A 20825-nucleotide genomic window follows, 5' to 3' on the forward strand; every position below is an offset into this window, starting at 1 on the left:
ATGGAGGAGGACTGGGTTTACCTGGCGGCTGGACACAGAAGCATCAGCGAGGTCATTCCCTAGAGCCAGCGGTCCTGGTAGGCCAGAATGGCTTCTAATATGAGCAATGAACCAAGGCTGCTGCCTCGCCTCAAGCAGTCGCTGTACGAAGGCGAGCGCTCGGTCAATGTTTGAGTCACTCGGTAAGAAAGTGGCAAGCGGGAGGCTGCGGCACACTTGAAGGGTGTATAGGCTGTCAGTGAAGATGTTGAGAGACTGGTTTGGGTGGAGGTTAAGGACTGCAGCAACGGCTAGAAGCTCTCCCACTTGAACAGAAAAGTCATTTGCGAACAGCAGTTGCCGTGGCTCAGGATTCCCAGGAGTGTATATGATGGCAGCAAACGCCGTTTTTGAGGCATCTGTGAAGGCAGTGATAGCAGAAGGGATCGGGTTCCGTGCGGGCAATGGACGGAACGGGTTGGAAAACGCCAATTGAGACATTCCCTGCAGCAATCGGTGATGAGGATAGTGGTTGTCAAAGGAGCAGCGAAAGAGCTCTACTAGGCTTTGCATTTGGGCATTGTTCATGATGAGGGAGGTAACTTCCTTGGCATCTAAAGGCCAAACAATGGTGTGTGGCGGGATGCCATACGTTTGTATGGAGAGAAGTACTAAGTCAGTGGCCAACGCGATCCAGGCCCTTATAAAAGGGCAGATTTTCGGGAGTTTGCTCTTTGACGTATGCAGGAAAAGGAGAGGGCCATCTTGCCACAAGAGACCTGTGGGAGTGATTGGCGTTGGCAGAACTAAAGCCAAGATTGGAAGAGTGGGGGAGAACCGCTCTAGGCGACACTGTTGCAGGGCGGCGCTGACTTGTTGGACGGCTTCTCGAGCCTCAGGAGTGATGATGATGCTGCGAGTGGTCGCCGTTGGAGGGCTGTCCCTTGTCTGCAAAAGCTCGAAGAGAGGCTGCATTTGCGCTGTTGTGATGGGAAGCGCCGAGCGAAGCCAATTGATTTGCCCGCAGAGCTGTTGGAGCTCATCCTCGGAGAGAGGTGGATTTTTGGGCTTGTGGGCTGGATAAACCGATGAAAATGAAAGCCTAGGAATTGAAAAGGAGGCTGGAGGTTTATTTTGTCAGACTGCACAGTAAGCCCGAGGCTGGAGAGGTTCGTTATTATTGCCGAGAGCAGATCATTGAGGAGCGCACTGGAGCTCGCTGCTAAAAGGAGGTCGTCCATGTAGTGGAGAATGTATGTGTGCTCCGGATTGAACTTGGAGCGCAGCGGCTCAACAGCATGGTTGACATACAGTTGGCACATAGTCGGGCTGTTGCGCATGCCTTGGGGCAATATGCGCCACTGAAATCGCTGAGCTGCGCCTTGGTTGTTGATGCGTGGGACCGTGAATGCGAATCTCGGACAGTCCCGGGGGTGAAGAGGAATAGAGAAAAAGCAGTCCTTGATGTCGATGGTTGCCGCATGAAAATGCTGGGGGACTGTGGTGGGATGCGGGCATCCTGGTTGAGGTGACCCCATAGGCTTAATATGTTTGTTGATCTCACGGAGGTCGTGGAGAAGGCGGTATTTGCCGGTGTTCTTCTTGCTAATGACAAAGACTGGTTAATTGTAGGGACTAGTGGACGGCTCTATATGCCCTGCTTGTAGCTGCTCTTTGACGAGGGCAGAGAGAGCTTGCAGCTTGTGAGCTGGCAAGGGCCACTGCTCGACCCAGATGGGCTCCTCTGTGTCCCATTCCAGAGGGATAGGGTCAGGTTTTGAGATGGGAGCAGTGGCCCCTAGAAGGGGGGGGGACAGCGCAGCTGAGAAGGCTTCTGTGGTGATTCGGGCTTTTAACTGGCTGAGGACATCTCTCCCCCACAAGATGGTCTGGACAGACGAAAGGACGAGTGGGCGAATTTGGCCTTCATGGCCTTCCCGGTCGCTCCAATGCAGAGGCTGGGACGTTTTCCAGGAGGTAGCGGCTCCCGTGGTGCCGATGACTTGAGGGCCGGTTTCTAGGGGCCAGTGATTGAACGCAGCGACTTCGAAGGGAACACAGGAAACTTCAGCGCCAGAATCCAGGAGCCCATCGAGCCATTGCCCATCGATTTTAAGTTCTAATGAGGGTCTCTGGCGGCGCGTGATGGGCATTGTCCACATTATGGCTTGGGAATTCTCCTGGGGGCCTCTTGAGGGTGGGGCTGAGGCCTGCCCCGCTGGGAGTTTAAAGGCTGCTGGGAACCTTGGGCGGCACGGCAGTCGCGGGCCCAGTGATATCCTTTCCCACAACGCGGACATGGCGTAGGAGGGCCCCTTGGCCGTCGCAACGGCGGGTCTGAGCGAGGCGCTGGACCTGGCTGGGAGCACTCGCGGATGAAGTGACCGGGCTGGCCGCACCGAAAGCAGACAGAAGTGGGGCCGGATGAAACAGCCATGGCAGAGGCAAGGGCAGTAGTGAGTGTTTTGACTTGTGGGTCGACGTCACGGCAAGCAAGGACCCATTCGTGCAGAGCCTTGTCGCGTATGGGAAGGACTACGGCCCGGAACAGTGCAAGGCACCCGTCAATGACTAACTCTTTGGCTAACGCAAATTGGGCATCCTCGCTGGAAATTTTCCGTTGACAAGCTTCCAGGACGCGGGCGACAAATGCTGGGAAGGTCTCATTGGAGTCCTGAAGCAGCTGCGCGAGCTTGGTGGGCTGCTTGGTGGAAACTAGAGAGAATGACCGCTGGATGAGGACTTTTACCCGGTGCCAAAACCCTGGGTCAATTTCGAGATAAGAACGAGGGTTTGCATAATTGTTGGTGCCCGTGTATGCATCAGAGGGATCGAGGACGCCGGCTTGGGCATTTTCCACGATTTGCCGGTCAACAGCCGCTTGGTAATGGGCGTGCCATTCAATGAATTGACCCGGCGTTAAGATGGCATGGGCTAGTGCAATCCAGTCATATGGGAGAACGAGTTGGGTCCCCAACTCTTCAAGTAGTTGCTGTGCATAAGGGCTGCCAATTCCGTCTTCCTTTACAGCTTTGCGGAGGGTTCTGACCTCTTCCGCTGTAAAGGGTAGCCAAGTTTGGGGTCGCTGTGGCGTAGGCTGCGGATTCAGCAGATACAGCTGAGGGGTTTGAGAAGGTGTGGCACCGGGGACCGATGGAGCAGCCAAGGCAGGTGAAGGACTATTGCCGTACAGCGGCGGCAAGGGATAAGCGGAACACGGGTGAGAAAATGGCGGCTTAGCGGCTTCCGGGCGACAACAAGATGGCGGCGGGACCCTTCCAGGCGCCGGCCAAGATGGCGGAGCAGCCACATCCGGCAGCGGACAAAATGGCGCGAGGGGCGTTTCCGGTTTAGCGGAAGATGGCGACCATGCAGTTTCCGGGCCCGAACCGGATGCTGACTGGGCAGGAAGAGGCGGGTAGAGGCGGGAGAAGGAGGACACCGGTGGAGAAGAAGCCGGATGTGCGCCATCTTGGGCAGAAGTGGGGGAAGAAGGCGGAAGTTCGCCATCTTGGGGAGCGGCAGGAGTGGTTTCTGTGTGCTGCGGGGAGCTCGGGTGGGGAGGTTCGCGCTCGAGAGCAGCAGCAAGTTGGTTAGACAGAGAGTCAGTGTCAGCAGACTCATCGGGATCACAGTCTAGAGGCCGTTTGGGAGAAGCTTCATAAACGGCTTCGGTCGGAGCGCCAAGGAGACAAGCGAGAATGGCAACGAGAACGGGTAAGAGGCCTGCTGGGAAGGTGTGTTTCTCGTGCTCCATGGCAGAGGTGACTCGATCTATGAGTCGCGAGTATGTGTCTGGGCTCCAGAGTTGGCAGGTGGCGAGCCACGGATTAAAGGGGAGCAAGAGATCCCAGTACTTTTGAAGCTGCCGCAAGGAGACGCGGACTCCATTGGCATCGAGCAGGGCAGCGAGGGCCCTGACTTGCGGCGCCTGACGCAATGACAAAGAGGCGCCCATGACGGGATAGGGACGGGATGACGGCGAGGGGTCCCTTGGGGCTCGTCCGGGCGAGGGGTCCCTACCTGGAGAGGAGGACGATCACAGCAGCAGCAGCAGCAGAGAGGGGCCGGGGGAGGAGCTGCCACGTTGGGCGCCAGTTGTTGCTGAGCGTGAGGGTCTCGTCCTCGCTCAGGCCCAAGAGTCGGGGAGGGCTTGCTCCTGCCGAACCGCCGGCGGGGGGTGCTCCAAAAGGAAGCACCAGTTCTCCAGGCGTGGGGGACGCGCGGTTGGGGAAAAAACCACGGAGACCGCTTAAGCGCAAGAACAGGTCTGCTTTATTACGGAAGTACACTTAGCTATATAGGGTTGGGTAGAGGGAGGGGCGTGATGAAGGGAGGGTTGGCTAAGGGGCGGCTGTGGACAGGCTGAAGCTGATGGATAGACCTGAGGTAAGCAGTTACTGGGGAAGAGGGCAGATTGTAGGTTGGTAATATGGGCGGGACTGGCGGGAAGGGTGGCGGGGGCTGGAAGGGGAGGAGGGGCGGAGAAAGGCGGCAACAAATAAATCTTTTTTAAAAAAACAAAATAACATTTGTTGGTGATGATGCAGAGAAATAGGAACCCTTGTTTACTGTTGGTGGAAGGGAAAATAGTGCAATGTGGAAGACAGTTTGGTGATTTCTCAAAAAGTTAAATATAATACTACCATACAACCCAGCAATTCAACTCCTAAGTATATATCTAAAAGAATTAAAAGCAAGGACTTGAACAAATATTTGTACACAATGCTCATGTCATCATTATTCACAATAGCCAAAAGGAAGTGACTCCAATGTCCATCAACAGATGAATAAACAAAATATAGTATATGGTATATCCATACAATGGAATATTATTCAGATTCAGCCATAAAAAAGAATGAAATTCTGATACATGCTACAACACGGATGAACCTCGAAGATACTATGTTGAGTGAAATAAGCCAGACACAAAGGACAGCTCTTGTATGATTTCACTTATTTGAAATAACTAGTATATGCAAATTTATAGAGGCAGAAAGCAGATTACAGGTTAGCAAGGGCAGTGGAGAGGAAGAATGGGGGATCAAGGCTTAATAGGTACAGATTTTCTGTATGGAGTGATGGAAAAGTTTTGGTGGATGATGGTGATGATGGTAGCGCAACATTGTGAATGTAATTAATGCCATCGAATTGTATGCTTGACAGTGGTGAAAATGGGTTTACATTGTATAAGTGTTACAGTAAATAGATAGATAGATAGATAATGAGTACATGATCAAGTTAAGCTCTAATGTGATTCAGTTTCACAAATCAGTAGACTCATGTAACCAGAACCCAGGTCAAGAAACAGCAGAAAAGCACCCAGAAGACCCCCTCAAACACCTTTGATAACTAACCCCCAAGGGTAACCATTGCCACAACTTTTAACAGCATAATTTAGTTTTGCTTGCTTTTGTATTTTATATAAGTGTCATCAGACAGTATGAATGTTGTGCTTGGTTTCTTTTACTCACTTTTAGGTTGTTGAAATTCATCCATGCTATAGAACTTTCTCCGTGCTGTGGAGTATTCCGTTGTATGTGGGGGAAATGAACCGTGACCTCCCCATACATAAAATGTACACAAAATATATTCAAAGTAGGTAATAGATCTTTAATATGAAAGATAAAAACAATAAAACTTTTCTTTTGAGGTGATTGCTTTGTACACCTATTTAAGAAATCTTGGCCTACCCTTAAGTCACCCTACACACAGGTTTTCGATTTTAAAACTCTAAAATTTTTATTGATTTATGTTTAATATTTTATGTTTTACATTTTACTTCCCAAACCAACAGAAGACAATGGAAGGCTAATGCACCTCTTCACGTTTGACAGTTGTCTTGCAAGTATTAAGCACTATTTTTTTTACTTTAAATATTTGTTGAGATATAATTTAGATACGGTAAACACACTAAGCTTAAGGCTACGGCTCAATGACTTTTTACCGACATTTACATCTGTAATACCGTCCAGATCAAAAGATGGAGTGTTTCTGCCTCCCCTAGAAAGCTCCTTGACGCCCTTGTCAGTCAAAATCTCCCTCCCTTTCCCTCCCTTCTATCCTATCATCATTGGGTTTAGGGAAATATATTATTAAATAAAACACCTGATCAGGAGGACAGACATTTCAGAAATTAAAGGATGATTTCACAGAATTCGGCAACATTCACTGAAATCCTGGGGGCTTATTGGAATCTGTTGTTAGAAATAAGAGTTACAAAGAGTTTTATGATGCAGAAATGTATTTGCTCTTCTACAGTTATGGGGAGGTATATTTTATATCAGTAAGATTTGTTTGACAGAAATGAGAAAAGCTTGTTGCTATTTAAGGCCAAGCACTGGAATTCAGTTCACACCAAGAGAAAAATAATTAAGCCAGCTGGAGAAGGAAAGGGGTGGAGAAGGGTTACTCACAAACAGAACATGGGGCATGTGATGCTTTCCCTCCACAGGGTCCCCTGGAGGCGTTCAGAGATGGCCTGGAAAGGGCTCCTTTCTTGACATGGTTGCCTGTCCCCCGGGGATTCTTAGCACCTGAAGCCCATCCCCTCCAGAAGCCAGAGCCCCGCTTCCTTCCATGTTTTCTCCTGTCATTTCTTAAGAACTCCATCTTCCTTATCCTGTACCATGATTCAAAAAGCCACTGCTTGTCTGACCACAGGATACTTCCCCTGCTCGCCTGACGTTAACTCCGACTTCTGCTTCTCCTTCGTCACAGTGTTCACCATCCGTGTAGATGTAGTCATGGCATGCCCAGTGGCAGAGTCTTGAACCTTGGACCTTTAATTCTAGGTCAACGACAACCATTTTCACCTCCATCCCTTCCCCCCACCCCCCACCTCTTTTTTTTTTTTTTTAAGAAATGAGTAGTTGGTGAGAGCCAGGGCCAAGAGCTTGGACAAAACACATTGAAACAGAACAACACAAGGTCTACAAAGGTGACAGATAATAGCTGGACTACAGTAAGCACTCATTGTATTCCATTGAATATATGATTGAACATGATTTCTCTATGATTTGTGGAGAGAGGATCTCTGCTTCCACTAGGCTTGGGAGCTGATGTGGCTGTAAATGCTGGACTCTGGATTCACAAGTACCTGTTAAACAAAGAGAAAAGTTGAGCTCCAATTGCTGGGTGGGCCCTCCTGGTCTACTCACTGTAGTCTAGGGCCCAAACACTCTAGCATTCCCCTTCCCCATCCTCGGAAATTCCTGAGATCTTCATCCTTCCTCACTGCGCTTCAGTTGTGCTGGCACCCCTTTGTTCCTGGAATTGAAGCAGGCTAGTAAGATAGGGAATCAATAGACAGATCTGGAACCTGGCAAGAAGTCCACGTGGACATCAATACCCCAAGATGGCTGCTGGAAGACCCTCCCCAAGATTCTGCCACTCAGAAGAAGATTCCTCCAGAAGCCAGGGGAAGTTCCAGACATTCCCCAAGGACTTTATTGTTGGGCCCTCCTGGGAGATTGATGGGAGAAATAAGCAATCAAAGTGAGGAACAGCTGGAACTCCTCCCCTGCCACTAGCAAAGGGGTGGGATAATTAACAGTTCAAAAAGTGGCGCCAGGCCTGAGTTCCCTCTCTCATGTGCTCTCTCGCCATGAGGCCATGCAAGTAAACCTGGGCATTTATAATCTATAACGGGGCATTGTATCCTGTAAATCAGCCCTCTTTATCACTTTTCATCCCCTTCCTCTCTACTTGGGACCCCTAGTCTGTTATTTTCTCCCATTTCTTTTCCCTCCCTATCTGAATAAATTTCTGGCCTAACTCACCCAACATACTCTTGAAATTCATTTCTACAACATAAGTCAAGAACCTAAATAAAATCTGGTAACAGAATGGCCCATGTACTTCCCCTCAGTGGTGGGCAGACCTTAGGGTCTGCCTCCTGGTACTCATGCCCTTATGCAACCTCCTGCCAAAGAGTGTGGGCAGGACCACGACTTGCTCCTCACCAACAGACTATGGCCGAGATGACAGGATGAACATGATTACATGTATGCAATTCTGTCACATAACACGGTGACTTGTGTTGGCTTTGAAGAAGCAAGATGCAATGTTGTGAACTGCCTACAGAAAGGGCCACAAGGCAAGGGATTGAGGGTGGCCTCCTGGTGACAGTAGTAAGAAGCTGAGGTCCTCAGCCTGACAACCTGCAAGAACTGGCTGCTGCCAATAACCACGTGAGCTTGGACGTGGATCGTTCCCTCGCTGAGTCTCGGATGAGACCCACACCTTGACTGACACGTGATTACAGCCTTGCAGAAGATCCATCTAAGTGGTATCTGGACTTCTGACCCTCAGAAACAGAGATAATAAATGTATGTTATTTCAAGTTCCTGAGTTTGTGGCAATTTGTTATGCAGCAAAAGATAACTAAAAACACTCACCTTGGGGCCTTTTCATTTGATAACCCTCAACTCGGAATGCTCCATCCCGATCCCTTAATTGGACGGCCCCTTCTCATCCCTCCAGAATGTAGCAAACACTGAGTCGGCTGACCTAACACTCTTACCCATACTTCTCCATTGCCTGCTTCTCTTGGCGACTTTAGGAAGGCTACAACTCACTTTCCCAGCCTCCCTTGCAACAAGGAGCGCCCTATGACACCATTCTGACCAAGAAAATATAAGAGGAAGTTTACTGGGTGGAATTTCTATACTGGGTGGGATTTCTGGGGAGGGCTTTAGCCCCACTGATGAAAAATAACAAACGTGTCTCCTCTCCCCAGACCCTGAGGAAGAGAAGGGCCCAAGTGGCTGAGTTTGTACCAGTTCACAGCTGATTGGAGAGCTGACAGATCTAAATACAATCTATCCAATGAGCTGAGCCAATGTGATTCTCCTCACCTGAACCTAGAAACATTTAAACTGTAGTTATAGGATGTTGTTTTATATAATCTGAAGTTATGAAGAAGCACTGACTAGGAGACTTGCATGGGTATCCAATCTGGATTTGAGAAGAATGAGAACAAATCCAGAGATTATTTTAAAAATGAGAAACCATGTGATGAGAGAGAGCAGCTTCCTGATAACATTCCAGCCCAATGAGGCCCAGCAATCCTATCTAATATTGAGCTATCTGAGATTCCCCAATGTTCTCTCAATCTCCATTTTATCTGAGCTGCATTAAGAGGGCTTATCTTTTTTAATATTAAAAACGCCTAACTAGGAGCAGATATGGCTCCAGCAGTTGAGTGCCCATCTCCCACATGGGAGGTCTCGGGTTCAGTTCCCAGTGTCTCCTAAAGAAAAAAACAGACTACAAGCAAAAACAACAAGCAGACAATGAGCAAAAATAATAAGCAAACAAAAAGCAAAAACAAGTAGACAATGAGCAAAAATGACTAGCAAAAACAACAAGCAGACAACCAGCAGCAAACAGGTGAGGGAGCTAACTCAGGGAGGCCGATGTGGCTCAGTGGTTGGGTAATAGCCTCCTGCATACAAGGTCGTGGGTTCAATACCCGTTCCCAATACCTCAAAACAAACAAACAACAACAAAATGCCTGGCTAAAATACATGGGATGTTCACATCTCCGGAAAATGGCTTACCTATCAGTTGGGTCAAAGTCTATCCCCAGGGTACTCTTACCTGCCTTCTGGAACAACGAGGGACATGTTTGCCCCTCTTCCTGAAGCCAATACTTTATTGGAGTTCTATGTCCCTAAACTTTCTCTTTTAAAAGCCCAATTACCCCATTTATCTCTATCCACAGGACATGGATTTAAGTCCCTGTTCTGGCTTCCCTTCTCTACTTCCTTTAGATAAAGTCTGATTGGTCACTGTCTCCTTGAGTGTAGAGTCTAGAGTCCTTCCCTGGACACTGGGGAGAATCCTGCTAATCCTGACAGCAGGAATGTTATCACTTGGGTTCTCTGAAGCAATCTCACTAGTTCTTAGAAGAGGTAGCCATCGTTTGTATTGTCTGAGCTTGCTATTGTAAGTTCTGTTTCTACCTAGATGAGTTAATACTTTTCTTCCTTTTCGATGATGTAACTGGTCATATTTTTTTCTTCTTTATTTGGCCACTAGAAGGCTTAAAGAAAGATCAGAAGAATAGGGACAAACATCAGGTAGTTCCAATATATTTCTACTTTTTATTCATACCTTAACCTCCCACTATTTTAAAAATATTTTTCCTGATTGTGACTCCTATCTCTAATTTAGCACCATTTTACAGTTTGGTATGCAAGCTTGCCATGAACTGGTTGTAAAGGAAAGAATTAAAAGCAATAAATTAGTTGGCAATGCAACTGAAGGGTACGAGTAAGGCATAAATGGAATGGAGTGAAATGGAATAGAATAAGGCAGAAAGGAATACAATGTAAATTAAAGACAGGATGGGGTGTAATAAGTGACGTGGTGGTGTCAAAATAAAGGTAAAATGAAAGGAATTGAATGAAAAGGAAAATTGTAGAGGAAAGGAATGAAAAGGAAAGGTAGGAAAGGAAAGGAATAGAAGAGTATGGAACTGGAGTATTGGATTAGAAAAGAGTAGAATAGAATGAAATGGAGAAAAGTAGAAAGGAAATAAATGGAAAGGGAAGCAACAGGATGAAAAAGAAAAAGAACAGAATAATGATGGGGAAGTAATAAATTAAAGAAAACTGTGGAATTAAAGAATGGAAACAAATGAATTGAGAAGAATGAAAAGGGGGAAGCAGACTTGGCCCAATGGTTCAAATCCCGGGTCTCCTTGACCAGTGTGGATTTGGCCCATGCACAGTGCTGATGCGCGCAAGGAGTGCCATGCCATGCAGGGTGTCCCCCGTGTAGGGGAGCCCCACGTGTAAGGAGTGTGCCCCATAAGGAGAGCCGCCCAGCACGAAAGAAAGTGCAGCCTGCCCAAGAATGGTGCTGCACACACGGAGAGCTGATACAAGATGATGCAACAAAAAGAAATACCAATTCCCGGTGCCTCTGATAAGGATAGAAGCAGTCACAGAAGAACACACAGTGAATGGACAGAGAGCAGACAACTGCAGGGGGAGGGGGTGAGAAATTTTTTTAAAAATAAATCTTTTTTGAAAAAAGAAAAGAATGAAAAGGGGATGGAATGGAATTCATTGAATCCAAAATAATGAAACAGAACTGAATGAAATTGAATGCAATGGCATAAAATATAAGAGAATGAAATTGGAAGAATTTAAGTGAAATTAAAAGGAGTGGAGAGAAAGAATTTGAAAATAAGTTAAATAAAAATTATGGAATGGAAAATAATGAAGACAAGTGGAATGGAATGAAATGAAATGAAGAGAATAGAAATGAATGGTGGAGAGTGGAATAGAAAGCAGAGTTGAATAGATTAGAGAGGAATGAAAAAGGAATAGAACAGCAGAGAACGGAGTGGAAGGAAATGGAAAACAGTGAAATAGAATTGAAAGCAAGGGAAAGGGGATTAGGTAAAGAAAGGAAGGGAAAAGAAAGAAGGGAATGGAAAGAAAAGGATCAGAATGGAAAAGAAATCTATAGAATAAGAAGAAATGGAATGCAGTGGAATGAAATGAAAGGCAACCAACCAGCAATTAATCTAATTAAGGAAATTGGGTAGAAAGGAATGGAGTGGTAGGAAACAGAATGGATTGGATTGATTTAATATATGGATGGGAAGGGCAGGAATGGAGTGGAATTGGAAGGAAAATAAGGAAATGAAATGAAATGATGGAGTGGACATGGAGGGGAACTTGAAAAAAATAGAAAGTAATCGTATACGAAAGAAATGAATGGAATGGAATCAAATTAATAGGAAAAAAATAAAAATGAATAAGATGTAATAGAAGTGGATAATAATGGGAAGGGGTGAAATTAAAAAGAGATGGATACAACCCCAGGTATTGGTTCTTTTGAGGGATAAAGAGACCCACGGGTTCTATGGTCATGGCAGAAGGGGTTCACTGCCATGACAGATGGCCCTTCTTTGGAGCTGGTGTTTCTGCGTGATGGAATTGGACTCAGAGGGGATCTCTTTTCACAAGACTTGCATGCTACTTTATTGGAATTGTAGTGGGTGCTGGGTTTAAGATATATGTAGGGGATTTGAATCTCTGGACTGATAATATGACACCCAGGCCCAGAGCCTCAAAAGACTTCAGCTCCTACACTTTGATTTATTGGACTTACTCCACTCAGCTAACATGGAGTTGAAGAAGGTCAACCACCACAACATGGAGCCTAGAGTGTCTACAACTAGAAGCGGGAGGAGTGCATCCAGTACCTATGTGGAATCTAAGCCCTCACTTGACATAGATGTGCAATGGACACAACCAATCCAATGTCCACAGAGAAAATGGGGAATGGGTGTGGGAACGGTAGCCATGGGGGCTGCTGGGTTTGGGGAATGGGAGGAAGAGATGAGATGTGGAGGTGTTTTCGGGACATGGAGTTGTCCTGGATAGTGCTTCACGGACAATTACGGGACACTGTAGATCCCCCCAGGGCCCACTGGATGGAACGTGAGAGAGTCTGGGCTATGATGTGGACCATTGACTATGGGGTGCAGTGATGCTCAGAGATGAACTTACCAGGCGCAATGGATGTGTCATGATGATGGGAGAGAGTGTTGCTGTGGGGGGAGTGGGGGGAGTGGGGGGTGGGGGCGGTGGGGTTGAATGGGACCTCATTTTTTTTAATGTAATTTTAAAAAAATAATAATAAATAAATAATTTAAAAAAATTTTGTCTAGAATCCTGTAGCAGTTTGGCATTGCTTATGAATTCCAAAAATAGATATTGGATTATGCTTGTAAAAAAAAAAAAAAAAGAGATGGAAAGGAATGTAATGAAATCAAATAGGGTAGAATGGAATGGAATGCAAAGAAGTGGGATAGAGTAGAGTAAATAGGAAGAGATGGGAAGGAATGGAAGGGAAAGAAATAGGAATGAAAGGAATGGGAAGGAAATAAAAAGAATTTTATAGAAATAAATGGAACTGAAGAATGAAATGGAGTGTGTAAGAATGGAGTGAAATGGAATACAACTGATAGAATGGAAAACAAATAATTAGAATAACATGAAATAGAAAGGAAGATACAGAGTAAAGTTAAATAGAATAGAAAAGGGTAGAATGAAAACAAATACAATGGGAAAATGTGGAATGGAATAAAATGGAGTGGAAAGGAAGGAATAGAATGAAATGCAAGACAATGAAATGAAATGAACCAGAAAATGACAGAATGGAAGGGGATGGAATGGGATGAAAGGGAATAGAATTGAACGGGGTTTTTAAGGGAAATTATCTTGTTAGTTTATCATACAAACTCATTGGCAGGGAGGAAAATGTAGGTTGGTGACAGCTCCCAACCTGCCCAAAGACTCAGTATGGTATTAAAAATACCTGATAGTTTGACTCCATGTTTCCTTTTGGTCGAGGGGGGACCGATGGATACATGGGCAGTACCTTCCCAGGGTCACGAGAACAGCTTCCACCGGTTGCTGAAGGCAGATCTATCTGTAGGTGAACCGAGAGATCAGGTATCACCCCCCATTCCCAAAGTGCCCTAGAATCACAGCATCTGGAAGGTGCTAACTTGTACTCTTCAGAGGCGCAGAGAGAGGAAGGGATTTGCCTAGATACCAACAAAGAGAACAAAAAGTGGAGGTGGAGTTAGGACCCAGGGCTTTCTTCTTTCACATGACGGCCTCTGAAACCTCCATTTCACCCCAGTGAGTGCTGGGTCAGTGCCATCTCATTCTCAATCTGATTCCAAGCCCCCGTGGCAGAAGGAACAAAACAGAGGCCAGACTATTAAAATGCAACCCCGTACCTTGTGAGACCTTGAGCCACTTTCTCCCCATCTCTACCTTGTGATGCACAATGAATGGTTTAGACAAAATGGTCTCTCAAGCTTGTCAAATGGAAAATTCTCAGATCATACTCTCTCTGCAGCTTCCTTAATCAAATGCAGCAGGGCCAACATACCTCATAAAAATGCTCTGGAGAAACCGGTGGCAGCATCTGGGGGGAGGAAAGAAAAGGCGGAGAAAAGGACATGGAGCTTGGGGTGGGACCACCCCTTGGAAGTTTGCTTCAGCCATAGAGGCAATTACATCACTTCTGATTCCTAGAGAGGCTCTTGATCTTGTCAAATAACAAGAAGTCAGGAAAAGAGATGGAAAAGCCAGGGAGGATGTCAAAATCCCCAGAGATAGCAGATGAGGAAATACAGTGGAGACCCAGGCTGGCACTGGGTGTCCTCAGGAGAACATGCCTCCCCCACCCACAAGAGGTGAGCCTTGAAAGGGGCCATGCTAGGCTGAGGCAGGGCCAGAGATCCATGGGAGCATCACTCACCTTCTTGGCTCGGACCTGTTCTTGGACCCCAGGAACATTGTCATTCACGGGCTTTGGCCAGCCTAGAGAAAGCAAATCCCAGCCCAGGACTGGAGTTAGGAAGAGACATGGGGGCAGGGGTTGTCTCCCTAGGGCACCTGTCTCCCCATGAAGAAGCTTCCTTCTTTCTCTCCAGGACTTCCCATCACATTTCAGTGAGTTTGACCCAGGAATGTCCAGGAAGTCAAGTTCTACGTTAGCAACAGCTGTCTGGTGACATGGGTGAAGGCAGAAATTCTAGTGGGTACTGGATTTAGTCCTTTATCTTTCCTGGCCTTGGATTTCTCTCTGTAATATGGAACTGACTTGGACAGTCCTAGAGAGCCTTCCATTTTGTGAGGCCCAATCTTCCAGATCTTGGCCAGAGGTGGCAGAGATGCTTCATTTGCTTTTTTTTAAAGATTTATTTTATTTATTTATTTCTTACCACCCCCTTGTTGTTTTGCACTTGCTGTGTCTGTTTGTCTTCCTCATTTCTTTGGGAGGCACTGGGAACCGAACCCAGGAAGTCTGATGCAGGAGGGAGGCGCCTAATCACCTCCGCTCCCTGCTTTGTTGGGTCTCTCATTATGTTCCCCTCCATGTGTCTCTTGTTCTGTCATCTTGTTGCATCAGCTTGCCATGCCTGCCCATCATGCCAGCTCGGTCTTGCTCGACTTCTTTCTTTATAAGGAGGCACCAGGAACCTCTGTCCCCTGCTTTTGTTGTGTCTCTCGTTATGTTATTCCTCTCGTGTCTCTTGTTGTGTCATCTTGTTGCATCAGCTTGCCACGCCTGCGCATTGTGCCAGCTCACTGTTTTCTTTAGGAGGCACCGGGAACGGAGCCAGGGACCGCCCATGTGGCAGGAGGGAGCTCAGTCGCTTGAGCCACATCCGCTTCCCTCATTTGCTTTTGGTCAGAGCCCCTCCATCAGCAGAGGTGCTGGAAGCACTGGGTCAAGATGGACAGTGAGGCTGGGTGTGGATTCAGCGGGAAGGAGTGCTGGGATTGATGCGCTCTGTATTCAGAATCCTATTCACAAGCTTTTCTGAGCATGGGGAAGGAGAGGATGCAGCACATTATCCTGTTTTTTTTTAAACTTGTTTTTATTAGAGAAGTTGTGAACATACAAAACAATCGTGTATATGTGTGGAATTCCCATACAACATCCCTTTACCAACATACGGCACTGTTGTGGAACATTTATTACAGATTATGAGATAATATCATCAGACTATTACCACTAACTATGGCCTATAGCATACATTTGTAATATTTTTTCCATACCCCCCTATTATTACCACAGTACATCTTTAATAATGATGCAAGAATATTTCAGTACTGCTGTTAACTATAGTCCATAGGTTATATTAATTGTATTTTTCCCATGCTTCTCCACATTCTTACCACCTTGCAATAGTGATATACATTTGTTCTAGTCCATAGAAGGGCATTCTTGTATTTGTACTATTAACCACAATTCTCATCCACCTCTGGGTTCCGTACATAATTCAGTCCCTAGATTATTCTCTAGCTTTCTTTCAATTGACATTTACATCCCTAGACTAGCCTTTTCAGCCACAACCCCATTTATACTCACTGTGTGTTACCATCAACTCTATCCATTTCCAGACTTTTACAGTCAAGTTAATTAAAACTGCTGCCTTCTCAGCCCTCCTCTTATCTCCTAATAAACTATACTCTAGGTTTTAACCCCATGCACTTATTTGTTGTATTGAGTTCATATTAGCGAGACCATGCAATAATTGTCCTTTTGTGTCTGGCTTATTTCACTTAGCATAGTGTCTTCAAGATTCATTCATGTTATCATATGTGTCCCAATTTCATTTCCTCTTACTGCAGCATAGAATTCCATCATATGTATATACCACATTTTGTTTATCCATTCTTCCGTTGATGAACACTTGGGTTGTTTCCATCCTTTGGCAATTGCGAATAACAGTGCTATGAACATTGGTGTGCAAATGTCTGCTCATATCACAGTTTTCAGTTCTTTGGGTATATTCCTAGTAGAAGAATTGCTGGATCATACAGCAATTGTACATTAAGGTTCATGAGGAACCACCAAATGGTCTTCCACAAAGGATGCACTATTTTACATTCCCACCAACAGTGAAGGAGTGTTCCTATTTATCCACATCCTCTCCAGCACTTCTTGTTGTTTTTAATTATGGCCATTCTGTGTGGTGTGAGATGATATCTCATTGTCATTTTGATTTGCATTGACCTAATAACTAGTGATATTGAACATTTTCATGTGCTTTTTTGGCCATTTGTATTTTCTCCTTGGAAAAAGGTCTATTTAAGTCTTTTGCCCATTTTCAAATTGGATTGCTCGCTCTTTTATTTTTGAGTTGTATAATCTCTTTATATAGAATGGAAATCAAACCCTTATTAGACATGTGGTTTCCAAATATTTTCTCCCATTGAGTGGACTGCCTTTTCACCTTCTTGACAAAGTCCTTTGAATCACAAAAGTATTTAAGTTTGAGGAGGTCCCATTTATGCATGTTTTCTTTCATTGCTCATGCTTTCAGAGTAAGGTTTAAAAATCCACCACCTACCACCAGGTCTTGAAGATGTTTCCCTAGATTTTCTTCTAGAAGCTTTGTGGTTCTAGCTTTTATATTTAGGTCTTTGATGCATTTTGAGTTAAATTTTTTATAAGGTGGGAGATAAGGGTCCTCTCTCTTTCTTTTGGATATGGATATCCAGTTCTCCCAGCATCATTGGTTGAATAGATTGTTCTGCCCCAGCTGTGTGGAATTGACAGACTTATCAAAAAATCACTTGACCATACAAAATGAAACAAAACAAAGCAAAACAAAGCAAAACATCACTTGACCATGGATATGAGGGTCTGTTTCTGAACCATCAATTCATTTCCATTGGTCTATGTGTCTGTCTTTATGCCAATACCATGCTGTTTTCACCACTATAGCTAGGTAATATGATTTAAAGTCTGGAAGTGAGAGTCCTCCAACTTCACTCTTCCTTTTTAAAAGATTTCTGGCTATTCGGGGCCCCTTACCCTTCCTTTTTAAGAGAATTCTGCCTATTTGGGACCCCTTACCCATCCAAATAAATTTGATAATTGTGTTTTCCATTTCTTTAAAAAATGCTGGTGGAATTTTTATCAGAATTGTATTGAATCTGTATATCAGCTGTAGAATTGACAGCTTGATATTTAGCTTCCAATCTAAGAGTACGGAATGTTCTTCCATTTATTTTTGAATACAAAAATTTTCTTTTAGCAACGTATTGTAGTTTTCTGAATACAAGTGCTTTACATCCTCGGTTAAGTTTATTCCTAAATATTTGATTCTTTCAGTTGCTAGTATAAATGGACTTTTTTCCCTGATTTCCTCCTCATACTGCACATTACTAGTGTATAGTAACACTACTGATTTTATGTATTAATCTTGTATCCTGCCACTGCTGAAATCATTTATTAGCTCTAGCATCTTTGTTGTAGTTTTTCAGGACTTTCTAAGTATAGGATTATGTCATCTGTGAATAGCAAACTTTTCCTTCTTCCTTTCCAATCTGAATACCTTTTATTTATTTTTCTTGCCTGATTGCTCTAGCTAGACCTTCTAGCACATATCGAACAACAGTGGTGACAGTGGGCATCTTCGTCTTGTTCCCAATCTCAATGGGAAAGCTTTCAGTCTTTCACCATCAAGTACAATGTTAGCTGTACGTTTTTCATATACAGGCATTATCATATTGAGAAACTTCCCTTCAATTCCTATCTTTTATATCTTCTGTAGAATTTTTATCAAGGAAGGATGCTGTATTTTGTCAAATGCCTTTTCTGCATCAATCAGTACGGTCACGTGATTTTTCTTCTTTGATTTATTAATGTGCTATATTATGCTGATTGATTTTTTTTGTGTTGAACCACCCTTACATGCTTGTTATAAAACTTGATCATGATGAATAATTCTTTTCATGTGTTGTTGGATTTGATTAGTCAGTATTTTGCTGAAGATTTTTGCATTCATATTCACTAGAGAAATGGGTCTGTAATTTTCTTTTTTCATAATATCTTCACCTGGCTTTGGTATTAGGGTAATATTAGCTACATAGAATGAGTTTGATAGTGTTTCTTCTTACACCGTTTTTTTGAAGACTTTGAGTAAGATTGCTATTAAATCTTTGAATGCTTGGTAAAACTCACCTGTCAAATCAGCTGGTCCTGGGCTTTTTGTTTTGGGAGTTGTTTAATGACTGTTTCAACCTCTTTAATTGTGATTGGTTTGTTGAGGTCTTCTATTTCTTTTAGGGTCAGTGTCAGGTTGTTTGTATGTTCCTAGGAAGTTTTCCATTTCATACATTGTCTAGTTTGTTCATAGTATTCTCCTGTGATCTCTTTATTTCTGTGGGTTCAGTAGTAATGCCTCCATTTTTATTTTTATTTTATTTATTTGCATCTTCTCTCTTTTTTTCTTTGTCAGTCTAGCTAAGGGCTTGTCAATTTTGTTCATCTTCTCAAAGAACCAACTTTGGTTTTGTTAATTCTCTCTATATTTTTCTTTCAATTTCATTTATTTCTGCTCTGGTCATTCTCTGATCATTATTTCATTCTTTCTGCTTGCTGGGGAAAAATTGCTATTCTTTCTCTAGTTCCTCCAGCTGTGTTGCTAGGTCATTGATTTTACCTCTTTCTTCTTTTTAATGTAAGCATTGAGGGCTATAAATTTCTCTCACAGTACTGCCTTCACTGCATCCCATAGGTTTGAAATACTGTGTTCTCATTTTCTTTTGTCTTGAGATATTTATTGATTTCTCTCACAATTTCTTCTTTGACCCACTGATTATTAAATGTGTGTTGTTTAATCTCCATATGTTTGTGAATTTTCCCTTTTTCTTCCTGTTGTTGATTTCCAACTTTATTCCATTATGATCAGAGGAAGTGTTTTGTATAATTTTGATCTTGTTGAATTTATGGAGATCTGCTTTGTGACCTAACATACAGTGTATCCTGGAGAACAATCCAAGTGCACTTGAGAAGAATGTATACCCTGCTGTTTGAGGATGCCATGTTCTGTGCATGTCTATAAGGTTTAGTCCGTTTATCATATAATTCAGGCTCTGTTTCTTTATTGATCCTCTGCCCAGATATTCTAGCCAATGCTTAGAGTGGTGTATTGAAGTCTCCCACTACTATTGTAGAGACACATGTGGTCCTGTTTTGCCATCCAAGTGCTGTTGGAACAGGCAGAGCCCCTCAGCTCTTACCCTTTTTCCAGATGGGGACACTGAGGCCCAGAGAAGTGTGGGCTTGCCCAGGTCACACAGCGGAGGCAGAGTTGGGGCTGGAGGCCAGGGTTCCCGATGACAGCCTCTTCCCCAGCCCTTGCTGCTGCCCCAGGATCAGCTAAGGAGTCACTTACTGGAAGTGGACTCGGCAGGGTGATGCTCCTCAGAGGTGGGTTTCTCCTTCTTCTGGATGGGGTCCTCTCTTGTATTCCTTGAGGGCCTGAAACCCCAAAGTCCTCATTCTTTGGTGCTTCTGGCCATCTCCACAGGCTCTACAAATACCCCATGCCCCAAGCCCTCTAAATTACCCAGGACACAACTCAGCACCAAGGTCAGCAACACATACCCCCAAAAGTGGGGGCCCCTCTGCCGGACACACCCCCTGCCCTACCCCAGGATTACCGTCTGGCCATTCTGGTGAAGAGGAAGTAGCCCAGGCCTGTGCCCAGGGCAATCACAGCCAGGACCCCAAGGACGATGCCAGCTATGGCCCCTGCAGAGAGGGAGGACTGGGGACCTGGGCAGAGAGAGAAAGAATCAGGACCCAGGCCTGGCAGAGCCTCACCCCAGCCCCCAACCCCATCTTCAAGCTTTTGGTTTTATCTCCAGTGTCATTTGAGAAGCGCTTGTTTTCCAGACACTGGGAGGCAGCAGTTTCTGGTGTCAAATGGCCTGGATTCAAATTTCAGCTGTGTGACCTTGGCATGCTACTTGACCTCTCTGTGCTTCCATTTTCTCTTGGAACCAACTTCACAGAGTTGCTGGAAAGACCAAGCATGTTAATATATGTAAAGCATTGAGGCCCAGGGGAAGCGAGCAGTAAGTGCCAGCCGTGATGTCAATGCTGACTAGGATGACAGGTCAGGCCCGGCTTTGACTTTCACACCGCCTTGTAGGGGAGACATTGGCCAAAGGAACAGGCAGCCAGAAACCAGGCTTTCTGGCATTGTGCCCAGACAAGCGACTTCCCTTTCTGCACTTCATTTCCTCATCTGCAAAGTGTTGTGAGATGGGGAGGAGACCCCGAGTGTAACGTCTGGCCAGGCGCCAGCACTCACACGGGCCTGCTGCTTGGTCAGCCCGCTTCTGCCCAGGACCTTGCTCAAAGGGGCAAATGGGCCACAGGACTAAGATGGCCTCGGTTTCATTCTCTGAGCCTCCATTTCTTTATGTGCCAAAGGAGGACAGTAACTCCTAGCCCAATAGGCCTTTGAAGGCATTAAATGAGATGACAAGGAA

At 45.0% G+C, this 20825-nt stretch overlaps 1 protein-coding gene across 3 annotated transcripts in view; it reads right to left on the bottom strand.

Moving 5' to 3' along the window:
* Positions 1 to 5571: 5571 nt before the first annotated feature.
* The window catches only part of CEACAM20 (CEA cell adhesion molecule 20), a 40316-nt gene continuing 25062 nt past the window's right edge, over positions 5572 to 20825 (bottom strand). Inside the window, exons 7-12 of one of the 3 annotated variants that reach the window (XM_012521755.4) lie at positions 19989 to 20103; positions 19721 to 19806; positions 14281 to 14342; positions 13909 to 13944; positions 13324 to 13437; positions 5572 to 7078 (exon numbers count right to left, since the gene is read on the bottom strand). In XM_012521755.4, coding sequence (XP_012377209.1) covers positions 7025 to 7078; positions 13324 to 13437; positions 13909 to 13944; positions 14281 to 14342; positions 19721 to 19806; positions 19989 to 20103 — 467 coding nt within the window. In that variant the 3' untranslated portion in view covers positions 5572 to 7024. Of the gene's footprint in view, positions 7079 to 13323; positions 13438 to 13908; positions 13945 to 14280; positions 14343 to 19720; positions 19807 to 19988; positions 20104 to 20825 lie in introns of those variants that run through there. The other 2 variants (XM_058280392.2, XR_009181612.2) reach the window with 2 other exon arrangements.

This window comes from Dasypus novemcinctus, chromosome 18, assembly GCF_030445035.2.
Source record: "Dasypus novemcinctus isolate mDasNov1 chromosome 18, mDasNov1.1.hap2, whole genome shotgun sequence".
NCBI classification, from domain to species: Eukaryota; Metazoa; Chordata; class Mammalia; order Cingulata; family Dasypodidae; genus Dasypus; species Dasypus novemcinctus.